This window comes from Montipora capricornis, chromosome 10, assembly GCF_036669925.1.
Source record: "Montipora capricornis isolate CH-2021 chromosome 10, ASM3666992v2, whole genome shotgun sequence".
Taxonomy (NCBI): Eukaryota; Metazoa; Cnidaria; class Anthozoa; order Scleractinia; family Acroporidae; genus Montipora; species Montipora capricornis.
Genome location: NC_090892.1, coordinates 71,821,860 through 71,834,359, shown reverse-complemented (window position 1 = coordinate 71,834,359; position 12,500 = coordinate 71,821,860). Strand labels below are relative to the sequence as shown.

The following is a 12,500-nucleotide window of genomic DNA, read 5'->3' as shown; positions in this document are numbered from 1 at the left end:
TCTCTCCCATCGTTGTCGAACTTAGTCTCCCTCTTTTACGATATGTCAAAACGTGTCTATTGTGAACTGTTGGAACTCTTGGCTTATTTATAAATGGTTTGTAAATTTCACGTTTTGTTTTCATTCCAGAGGTAAACAACAAACTTACAACTGTAGGTTAATTTAACGAAAATCTTAAATTGAGACGCAATGCTGAGAACAAGATAACGTCTACGCGTATGTTTTTAATTAAAAAGTACCTACTTTAAAAACATACTTTCTGAAAAACTTCTCTAAAAACCTACTTTCTGAATTATTATCACTTTCTACAAGAAAATTATGTAAGAAAATTATGTATGGTAATGTTTTTACTGAGTTTTGTTAAGGGGTCCAAATCCGTGGAGGGGGGTAAAAATCTGCTAGCGGATATGGACCCCCCGGTCCATATCTGTCCATATCCGCTAGCGGATTTTTACCCCCCTCCGCGGATTTCGGCTGGTGCTTAAGCCTTCATCAGTTGCAATATAACGGTAGCAAGCGTGATTCAAATAACAGCACATCGAGCACGCGCTGATGAAAATCCGCATGCAGTTTCTTGAAACATAGCGCGAGACTGCACGTGGATTTTCATCAGCGTGCTACCATTATATTGCAACTGATGAAGGCTTAAGCACCAGCCGAAACGTCTTGCACAAAACATCAAAAAAACTAGTCAGTGTCAAACCATTATTTTACTATGTCAGCTCTTCACTACCACTACTCTATTTTTAAACGTTATGGAAAAGTTTTTGGGGGGTAATAGAGGTGTATTATGGGATTGTGCAAGTAGTGAATTAGTTTTTTTGGTACAAGCCCAAGGAAATGCCTCATGAAACAAACAGTATCTATGTATTAAGCATCTTTTTAAAGATTATCTTCATTTTGAATTTGGTAGATTGCTCAATACTGCAAACAAGGTTGTCGTTTAGTGTGTGTGGAGCTGACAGGCCAGAAGCAAAGTGCTGGTGTGTTGGCATCAGTAAGTGGCAAAGGAGCAGGTGTGTCAAACAAGAAATTTTCAGTTTTTTCAGTTTTCTCTTAATATAACCTTACCGAAAAGGCAGAGTTTAAAGACAATTTTACAATTATTATTGATGAAGGCCCTTGGAGGCATTTTAAGTTATATAGTATGGCAATGTTAAGTAATAAAGTTTATGTAGAATCATTTGTCTCATGATAATAGTCACTGGTTGTAGAACTGATTGTGTGCGGTCTACTACCTAAGTGACTACGCTGTAAGACAAATGATTATATAGTTATTATACGCTTTATTATTTATAAATGTCACTGTTCCTTGGTATCAACTTAATTAGCTTTTTAACTCATAACGCAAGGCACAATAGAACGAGACAACAGACGTATTGGCATTTTTTGAGGGGAACACTGCCTTGCGGCTGGTTAGCCTATTCGACTTCCGGATTGCGTGACATAGAACAACCTCACTTATCTCCCCAGCACTACTAACTGAGTGGTAAACAGCACGTGCTGGATCGGACAAGAGTATTGGTTAGCGAGCAATGGACAAAGGCAAACGAGCCAACGAGCTTGGGGGAGGTCGCTGCACAGACTTAATCGTACCACACAGGAGTGACCCAAGGCAAAGCGACATATCTAACCCATCTCCAAAGGGAGGGAGGGGGAAACCTTTAACAAATTGCAAACAGCTAGTTGGTTTACTATAGAAGACAAACTGCTAAGTGAAACTTGGACGGCTAACTGAGCCTTTTATAGCGAGACTCTGTGCATTAAAGTAGCCAGTTGTACAGGTTCTACTATGTAGCTTGTAGGCATTACATGTGCTCTTCAGTAGTAATGAATGAGGCCTTAACAGATTTGGCCAATGCAAGTGATTGTACGTTATAATCTGAGATCAAGGAACAAATTAAGTCTTTATGTCCTCATTTTATTCACAACAGGAACATTGATTTTATGACTTTGAATGACCAACTACAAAGAACACGAAGACATGAATAGCCCTTTTAGTACGGTCATGTTCCTTTAACCATATTTTACTGATGGAGCAGTGAAATCTCATTTTACCACCACAATGACCAGTAACCACGTCTTTTACATTATGTCATCTTTGTTTATTTATATGCTCTGGGAGGTATCGGTCAAGACCCCTGCGCGGGCAGATGCAAATTAATTTAATATGCTGAAACCTTTCAGTAATGGCCATTAAAACAAAAGAGAACAAAGTGAGTACCAGTTTTCTCTTTGGGATGGAGGCCTGAGGGGTTTATACCCCTTTGGGTCTTTGCAGTATAACTGTCGCACACTGCTTTCAAGAGCTTCAACTGTATGACATAGCAAATTATACGTTTTATACATTTTTCTTTTCAGTACATGGTTGTGATGTATTCTTCAATATGCCTCATCACCCCAACCCGACCTTGTACACATATCAGATTGTTAATGTTCCGGTGCAAGTTACATACCTTGGACCCAAAAAACTGGTCAAAGTTACTTGCGATTGGATGGCACACTTTGCTCAGCATTTGCAGCAAGGCTGGAAATTGGCAGATATTTTTTGGGACCAAGGGAAAAAGAGCCATGGAGGTATGTAAACAGAGATCTGACTAAAAGTTAGTTAGTAAAAAGTGTAAAGCAGTTACCATAATCTTGAAAAAAGCTATTAATTTAAAACTTTACAAAAGAAAACCTTTTGGATAATTTTTGAAAAGCAAAAATACTGTTATTCCACTTTCCCTATTATTTTTATTGTTGAAATGAGTGCAGAAGACATATGCAACTGCATATAGGAGAAAATAATGTACTTTTGAGGAGGAGGGGCAGGGTTCTTACTGTGACAAACTCATTAGAGTGGAATGGCGATAGTCACCTTGCCCACAGCACGATGATAGTCAATATAAACTGTACACACACCCCTTGCGGCAGTATCATTTTTCAGCTCATTTAAGAATCACATAAATGCTGGAAAAGAAGGGTATTTTATATGATAAGTGGAAATGAAACATGGAAACACAATTCATGAAACACAACTCATGGAAACTAACAAACAAAAGATAGCCACTAGGAAATCATCCTCTTCAAGAATTGCTCCCATCACAACAAATGAATGTTCAAAGGAAGCAATTACCAACATCCCTAAATATGGACTGAAAGATGATTAAAAAATTGTTTATGAACAGAATAATGTGATGCCTCGTGAAATTTATAATTTGTTTGTAAACTGCTTCTTGTGTTTATTTTAAATTAGTAATTTAGCATTACCAATTTTTCTCACGTGTTTAGTCTAGTTTCAAAGTAAGTTATTAATTAAGCATGATGATCTTGTTCATTTCCTTACAAGATTCCTCTCTCTCTGGGGATCACAACTCAGTGTGGTTTTTTGAGAAAGAATTTTGCCGCGTCCAAGATCCAACCCCAGTTTATGAAGGCATTATTATTGAGTATCAGCATACCGTCAAGGTAAGAACCAGTTGCTTATTCTCTGTAATTATGACTGCAAGAAAAGGATCCACAACTTTTGACCAATTGTCTCCTGAACCACCCTTCATTGATAAGTAAAATAATCTAGCATTAGACAGTTTCAATCCTAGGACTCAAGGAGTCAATGGCTTTTAAAGTTTTTAAGGGGGTCAGGGTGGTTTAGTGGTCATCAATCGTGCCTCCCACCTCTGTGACCCAGGTTCAACTCTGGCTTCGGATCGTATGTGGGCTGAGTTTCAGTCGATCTCAACCTGACTCCGACGGTTTTTCTCTGGGTACTCCGGCTTTCCCTCCTCCTCAAAATTGACTCCCAGTCAATTACATCTGGCTGGGTTTGCGGTGCTCGGAGATCACACATGGATCGTATGGCGGCAGCCATGGGCGCCTTCACATGCATTTGGTCCAATCCCATTGAGCCGGTGGATCCTGAAAAGCCCTTGTAGGGAGCGGTCAACTAAGTGCACATTAATTTTACATTTACACACACATTTGCATTAATTTTTTATGTTAAATTATTGCATGAAGTACACCTAATTGACTGAAGTGCTCTGGCTCTGAGGGCATGATAGCTATGTGGCTTAATTGGCCTGTATATATGACAAAGTTGACCTTTAGATTGGTGTGGTGAACATCTTCAGTTCCGAGAACGTGTCTTGGGTTTGAAGGTGAAATCTTGGTGCATTTTTATAACAAGAACCTTGAACTTTTAGTGGTATTAACACTCCAATCTAAAGGTCACTATTTTATCACGGTAGCTACAATCAGTTGGTAACCTCACTTTTACTGGGATTTGACCCAAGAAAACCCTTTCAACTGCCCCTTCCTTCTTGGTGGTGGTGTAATTAACAAACTCAACGACAAAAGAACTACCGGTATGCATTTTATATCACCGGCTTGTTATAGTTGTGCTGAAAGTTTCTCTTCTTGCATCATGTTAATGATACAATAATTGACCATCTGAGTGTGACTTGAATTGCTAGTGGTATAATTACATTCTTGTGTAATACATCTGTGAGTTAGCCCTAGCAATCATGGAAAGGAGCCCACATACGGACTGACAGAGAAAAACTCTGCCTAGGGTAGGAATTGAACCTGTGATGCCCTTGTGTTGTCCATGTCCATTACGAGGGTTAATGCTCAGGTGGATTACATTTCTAAGAAATATATAGCACTTAAATTTAATGATTGTTTTGAAAAGGGACATTGTTCAGAAAATCAGCAAACATTGCAAATTAATCTATCAACCTCTCATAGGAAAAAGGAAGTTAACCATAGATACTTGGTTTGCTTTAGCCCTTTAACTACCAATATGTGGTATTAACCAAGGTAATATACAGACAATATTACATACCGGTACATAAAAGTCATGTACATACTTTATTGACTGCTCCCCTTATTGGCTTTTTGGGGCCAATGAAACACAATCAACAAAATGACTGAACAGAACAACAACAAATGTTAAGAATCCCAACTGGCCGGAGGCAAACCAGTTAGCTATTTACAAGTGCAGCTGGGCATTTGAACCAGGGACTACCACGAACAAACTCAGCAAGTGGTGAGAGCAGGTCATGAACCCGGGATCTCCGGATCTCAAGGCAAGCACCCTAACCACTGGGTCGCACTCCCTCGTCATATTATTGGGAATAATAATATTGTTATGGTACATAATTTTTCTATTAACAATTTCCCGCAGATGGGGTTTTTTGAGACAAAAGCAAAAGAAGACTGGACATCAATGATAGCAGAAATGGGAAGCAGAGGCTGGGAACTAGCCTGCATGTTAGAGACTCCAGAAATCATCAAGATAGGCTTTGGAAATATCACATTCAAATTGCTTTTTTTCTTCCAAAGACAGATCATTCGCACTCAACCATGTGTAGGCTACCCAGCAATGAACCCCCAGGGAGTACATGGTCCTCATGTACCTCCCCCTGGGGTACAATACCCCATATCTCAGCAGGTGGGAGGTCATTATGCATCTACTTTGCCTCCTCCCTCTGGGTATGCAAACTATGCCCCTCCCCCATACAGTGCCCATCCACAGCCAAGTGCCCCCCCTCCCTGAGACCCAAGTCTCAAGGAACCCTCTTTTAGTTGGCTTGTCTGAATGCCAGCACTGAAAAGAAACTTTTTCTTTTTCACAAATAATGCTTTATTGTAGCCTCCTTAGCAAAGTCAGGCTTAACTGTACGTTTTATTGCCCTGGTGATCACGAGCGATCAATGATTGTTCAACTCATGGAACCCTCACCCAACCTGCATTTAAGGTATCATATTGCAACCTATTACAATTTATTACAACTTGGACTCAAATATGGCTCACTAAGAGAAACAACAGAAAGGAAGAGAGAAATAGCATTGTCCTTTATACTGTTGCCTTATTTCAAAAACATTTTTGCCCTGATTCTTGCTTAACAAAGTACAATATGAAACCAAAGGTCACTTTATATTTACTAATGTTATAAAGTAGTATAAAGCAAACAATTCCTGCTTTTGATTGAGTGAATGTAAAGTGATCATTTCTCTGTTGTCATGACTCCTCAAGGTGTCCTGATAAAGCAAAGAAAAGTGGGTTGTTTACTCTACAAAAGGCAGCTGTTGTGTTGTCCATGTGACCATAATATTCAAAAGTAAACATCTTATGTCGAATAGAATCAATAAAAAACTAAAGTCGTCTTCCTTTATTCGCCTTTCCAAAGAATTTAATCGTCACTTCTCTTCAGGCATATGTCAAACTGTGATGTAAATTAGTCATTGTCTTATTCAGTACACATTTTGAGATTAATTTTAATCTATTTAATCAATTAGCTCTTTTGTAATTTTTTTTTTGCAGTTATCATGATATTAGACAGTTATTGTTGTACATGTATATCTAACTGAAGAATAACAAACATTGTCTGACTTTTTAAAACCATCTACTGTCATTTTACGATTTGATGATATTGGGTAATAATTTGCAATGAGGGAAGAGGGACTGCAAGTGCAGCAGTGAACATCATTATTTTGTGTTTTATGAAATACAAGGGTTCACGTTGGAAAAAACAAAACAGGTGGCATACAGAAGGGGACGGAGAGGGGAGATCTTGCTTCCTTTACTTTTTACTCCCAACTTTCAGGTAAGTATTTGCAGGGATCAAGGAAGCTCACAAAATACGGCAAAGTAAAGCCATTTATTTCCAACAAGTTAATTCAACAGTTAAATGCCCCAAACAATCTGAAATTCTTAACACTAGTGAAATCATTAGCTTGACGCCAAAATATTGTGATCTTGCTCTTAAAACTTACAGCAAATAACATTTTTTTGCCAATGTAATTTTCTTTCTTCTCTGGTAGCAGAGGTCTCTTTTCTTTTGTGTTTGCAGGGTACAAGAAAAGAGGCATCTGCCATGGATCCTTTCTCATTCCCAGAGCTGCGATCCTCTTAATCCATCCGTGGTGCTGGCCAAGAGGACCACAGCTCTGGGAACGACTATGCCATGGGTCGAAACTCACTGTGTTAAGCATGCACGGCAGTTACTTAGCAAATGATACTTCAGGTTGTGTAGGCTCACTGAACAAAAGCAGAATTACTGTCAAGGAATAAGTGGCACATGGTGAGATCAAGTCACAGTCAACAAACATAATTATTATGAGGTATGGGGTTTGAAGAATGCCGTCCAAGTGAGTTTCGACCCATGGGAGTGAGTCTCGTCAGCCCAGCGAATGCAAAGGAAAGGAGACCTCTGCTAGGTGGAAATTCCATTTCAAGTAAGAGCACAGAACACAGATTGATTAATAATAATGCTAACCCTGAATACTCTCTCTGCTTGATTAACAATAGTTTGGAAAACACTGTTAGAAAATGCATGGAATAGTCTATGAGCAAGTGTTAAATATGAGACGAGATAGCCAATGAGGCCCATAGGGCCGTGTTGGCTATAATCATCCTTTCATCATAAATGCCCACAAATTATTGTTTAATCTCCCCTACTTTATTTCCTAAAAGCAAATAAACTTATACATACAGTTGCGGATATTTGTAGAGCATCGTACAATAGCTCACATACCATTATGGCGAAGCCAATCAAAACTCTAGAATTGCATTATTCAATTATCTAGTTTTTAATTATTATTATTATTATTATTATTATTATTAGGTGCTTTCTCAATGTTCCTTTCTCAATGTTGCAAAAATTATGCCTACTGTCTATGCAGTTACTACAAAGCTAACTGAAAAAAAAATTCCAATTGCTTAACACTAAAACAAAACAAGAAAAAAAATTAACACAATCATGATAAACACTAAACTATAATACAATTTGTAAACCTTGACGAAATGATATATGATCATGAATCATTTTAAGCAATCTTACAAATACACCATGTATCTGGTTTCCTTCTTTCAGACTCCCTGCTAAGTCCATTGGGCAATCCATTTGCCCAAAAGTTTCAATTTCCAAACACTGCAAAATAATGGAGTGTTTTTCCCACTTATTGATGGGTTGTATTCCACAATTGCACAGCTCAAAAGTCACCTGCATTTAATTTTCTGAAATACATCTTTGGAAGTGTAATAATCCAGACAATTGAATCTGGAATTCAATATTCTGGTCCACCATACAACCTTACTTGTTAAAGTAAATGATCTAGGTATTATGGCTTGTTTCAATTCTGAGCTGAAAAATTTATTGTTTTTCAGCCAAATGGGTCATGCCAAACATGCCATTAATTATTGGCTAGGGACAATTATTAATTCTTATCTGCTCACTCACTCAATAAATATTGCTGAACTTAATTTCTGAGGGTGCAAAAATTAGATTTCAATTTTGAATGAAAAAAAAACTAGCCACAGTGCCACATGATTGCAGAATGCAAAATTACTTTTGTACATGTATCTCTAAGAGAACGTGAAGTTTAATAAATAATGCTTGGGTATACAGACTCAACTTCACTAATTTCTTGAAAACTAGTGCTCATTTATAATGCATAATTTATTTATTTATCAGACATTTCATTTTGAATTATAAATCTATTATAACGCTTTTGTTGGTTAGCAAAATATCACCAAGTATCAGTGAAATGAGTGGAAAAAGCCTTAAGTTGTTGTTGTTGATGAAGATGAAGTATCCTACAGAAACGTATTTGTTGGGTTGAATAATTTTGCCCTGCTTATCCAGAAGTGCCTGTAACAATGCAGCAATGATAATACAGCTGTCGGTAGCATGATATTGATGCAGATGAAGAGAAGCATCCTAATTGTCAACAAAAAAAATTACAGGAAACAAGTGATGTCTTGTTTTGTCTTATAGTCTTAGGATGGTGACTGAAGAAGAGTGAATTGATGGTATGATTGTGTAAGTTATTCTTCTATTACCATTAATATTTTTTTTGTCTGTAAACTGTGCAGGATATAAAGAAAAATATCAGAAATGATAGAAAATTTGTCAGCAGTGCATTGGAGTCTCATCTGTTATTTTATACATTAGTAACAAACAGATTTATTTGTGTATGTTAAGAACAAACAAAAAAATTAAAAGAGTTTTAGGCAGCAAAATATCCACTGTCCTGTCCCAAATTCCTTAATAATCAAGACCTCTGAGTTGTTCAAATTCCAGATTGATATTCTGGTAAAGATCATACTCTCCACTGTGAAAATGTAACTAAGAAAAGAAAAATGCAATGACATGTCTCAAGTGGATAAGGCTGTTTCCCTTAAGTCATACATAACTTAAGGCTTCTTTCACAGTGTACAAACTATGGTACTCTGTTAATAAATAATTATTTTACTTTACCTGACTAAAAGATTACCCTTTTTTGATCACATAGAATTTTCCTAATGAGAGTACATACTTTTCTACAATAATGAATAACCCATCTAAATGTGGTAAAAAGAACAATGAGAATGTTATTAAAATAAAAAATTGACGTCATTATCGGCAAGGATTATTTGCCATTGAAATTATTATTCACTGTTGTGAAAATTGCCCTTGTATAAAGAACAGTAGCCACTAATAAGGCCCTTTCAGACAGCAGGCCTTCAACAACTTGGACCAGATGGAAGTATTGATGTCAGCTATTTAAAAAAGTAATAGTTGGCTTGTTCAAGAACCTAAAGAACCATCTCACCAAAACCTATTCTGCAATCTCTGTAAGTTGTTTGTTAACAGTTGAAGATCAATAAAAACAATTTTGAATTATTTTTTACTGTCAGAATTGCATGTTTATTCCTGGATCACTTTCATTTTTTGTGACATCAACTAAAAACCTTTCCTGCCAAGAGTGGCACTTATACATGTACATGTAGATCTCACTCTGTCTAACGCCAGACAATTTTACCTGTCGATGGGGGGCCCCTCACGAAGGAAAGCATTAAAAACATCTAGGTCCAACCAAAAACTACGTTGCCATTAAGAGGATCTTGCATCAAAGGCTTGTGTTTGTGTTTGACACACAAAACACAAAGAACTGTATGTGTAGCTTTAATGTTGTATGGCATATTCAATTAAACATTACATCTGTGTGGATGAAAAGCCCACATTATACAAGAGGGTGGAAGTGTATGGTTAATAATATTATATAAATGATATCAAAAAGGCCATGTGTAACAGCTGTACGATGTACATTAATAATTTATAACCTGCATAAACATAAAGACTTGAGATTTGTCCTGAGGTCATAGGTGGAATAGCCTTTTATTGATTCACTAGCTTTCAAATTTAAGGTGCAGCTGACACAAACATACTTAGATGAATGAAGACTGTTTGCATCCATAAATCCTAAAGAATTGCAAGCAATTCGACCATGTACCAGCACAAGTACATAAATATTCCACAAACTGTGATTTAATTGTTTAAAGTAAACACACACTGAAAAGACTAAAACCTAGGCAGCTTTCACATGTTTTTCTGGGAGAGTGCGAAATGGATAATCCCACAACTTGCTGGAAATGCCAAATCCTGCATTGAAAAAAAAAAAAAAAAGGTTATCTTTTTTTTTTTAAAACATCTTCTCTTAGAAGCTAAAGTATAAGATGAATATACCTCTCTAATCCAAGCAATTTAATCTGACATTTGGATACCCTTCATTGCATACATCCACTATACAACAATCCAATACTAACATACACGTACTTAATTCACCACTCCCCATAGGGATCTTTCAGGGCCAATGAAACACAATCACGACAGAACACAACATTCAACAACAACAACTGTTAAGGATCCCAACTGACCCGGAAGCAAACCAGTTGAACCAGGAACAAATTCAACGAGTGGTCAGAACGTGTCTTGAACCTGGGATCCCCGGATCTTAAGGCAAGTGCCCTAACCAATGGGCTACACTGCCTCTGCCTTATGTATCAGTGATTGTTTCATGTATAGTACTGTGCAAAAGTAAGTTTGTAAGTAAATTGTCCAGAGTGCGAGGACCATTTCTCTCTTTCATCTATAGCCTGCACTTTAAATTAAGAAATATGATATTTCTTTCAGTAAGAGTAATTTTCGGCCCACCTTTCTGTTGATCTTCAAAGTGATGAGAGACGTGATATTTTTTCAGCCGGTGAAGATAGCTTCCTGGGGTGGGTGATCCATGGTGTAGGTAGTAATGCATCATATCGTAACTAACATAGCCCAAAAAGCCACCTGCAAAGATGCCTCTGGCAATTGCTAATGGCACCATTAACGTTGCAGAAGTGTAGAATATTGTAGCCAACACAATAGCGGGAACAGGAGGAAAGACCAGTCTTCCACCATCAAAAGGTACCTTACATAAAATGATATGTAAGTTAACGTTATAATCTTGAATGATGATCATGATTTTAATTTGGTAAGGCAAGTCAAAGCAAACCACAATCTCAAGTCCTGAATGACAAAAGTTAATACAAGTGTAACGGGAGCAATATTGTGGAAGGGATATAAATGTTGTCACTTGTGGCCACATGAAACTACACTAAATTTTAAAACTGCAAGACACAGAGGCCAATGGATAAACAAAGTAAAACTTCTTATTCGACCTGTTAATGTCACTTTCTGTCCACAGCAACCAAACAAAAATTAAATCATCCACTCTTTTACTTTATTCTGACAATTTGAAAACAGCATGCTTGACTGTACAGGTCGAAGCCCTTACTGTATATGGCAAAGTCTACATTAGTGGTGAAAACAGGTCCAGTGTGTTGCTCATATTTTTAGCTTAGAGTACATTGAATGTATGGACAAGGTACAAAAAACTTCTTGCTGTAAACAAAACTGTAAACTTGCTGTAAACTTGCTGTAAACAGCCAAGTCTAACTGCCACAACTGAACATGAGAAATAATGGACGTGAAGAACATGTATTGGACTTTAAGCATTTTCAATCCCTTTAATAGCAAAGGGGTTCCTTTACCCATTGACTCCTAGGAGTGAGATTTCACAGATTTTACTCTGCCTAACGCCAGACAATTTAATCAAGTGAAGCTATGATCTTTGCAGTTATGAGAGCAATTTTTGCAATTGCGTAGAGAAGCCTGAAAAATTCAGGACTTCAACGGGGTTTGAACCCGTGACCTCGCGATTCCAGTGCGACGCTCTAAAAAAAACGCTCTATTGTCGCGGTGCGACAATTTAACTCATCAACTGGGGGCATCTTAGGTCGCCTCTTTAAGAAATTCCTGAGTGACATAATTTTTTTTAAGATGCACCCAACTTTCTGATTTTTGTTTAAAAATCCCTATGACGCTTATTTTTTTCCCGTTATTTAACTTTTCCTTTAAATACATGTATCTACAGTGTCTGGGGTGTAGGACTCCCAAAAAATTTCCCCCATAGTGTATCCACATGTTTTAGCAGGCGTTTGATTTGAACACAAAAAATTTCGGCTGAGTCAGTTGCGCCCTGGAGTTGCTTGCATCTCTTCAGAAAGAAATGTGCAAAAGTGTAAGAATAGAAGTCTTGGGTTGAAAATCTAGAGCTTTTTGTTACATGTAAGTCTTAATTGAAATGTCGGACAATGGTTACCGTTCCGATGTCAAAATGTTCTGACAATTCAGAATGGAATTACATTCTTGACTTCTT

At 37.4% G+C, this 12,500-nt stretch overlaps 2 protein-coding genes across 2 annotated transcripts in view; one reads left to right on the top strand and one right to left on the bottom strand.

The window, feature by feature from the left end:
• The window catches only part of LOC138022029 (uncharacterized), a 19,480-nt gene extending 13,675 nt beyond the window's left edge, over positions 1-5,805 (top strand). The window contains exons 5-8 of the mRNA XM_068869051.1: positions 914-1,016; positions 2,362-2,577; positions 3,332-3,450; positions 5,165-5,805. Of these exons, the coding sequence (XP_068725152.1) occupies positions 914-1,016; positions 2,362-2,577; positions 3,332-3,450; positions 5,165-5,536 (810 nt within the window). The 3' untranslated portion in view covers positions 5,537-5,805. The remainder of the gene's footprint in view (positions 1-913; positions 1,017-2,361; positions 2,578-3,331; positions 3,451-5,164) is intronic.
• Positions 5,806-8,345: 2,540 nt separating this feature from the next.
• Positions 8,346-12,500, bottom strand: part of LOC138022030 (fatty acid 2-hydroxylase-like) — a 13,450-nt gene continuing 9,295 nt past the window's right edge. The window contains exons 4-5 of the mRNA XM_068869052.1: positions 10,958-11,210; positions 8,346-10,405 (exon numbers count right to left, since the gene is read on the bottom strand). Of these exons, the coding sequence (XP_068725153.1) occupies positions 10,332-10,405; positions 10,958-11,210 (327 nt within the window). The 3' untranslated portion in view covers positions 8,346-10,331. The remainder of the gene's footprint in view (positions 10,406-10,957; positions 11,211-12,500) is intronic.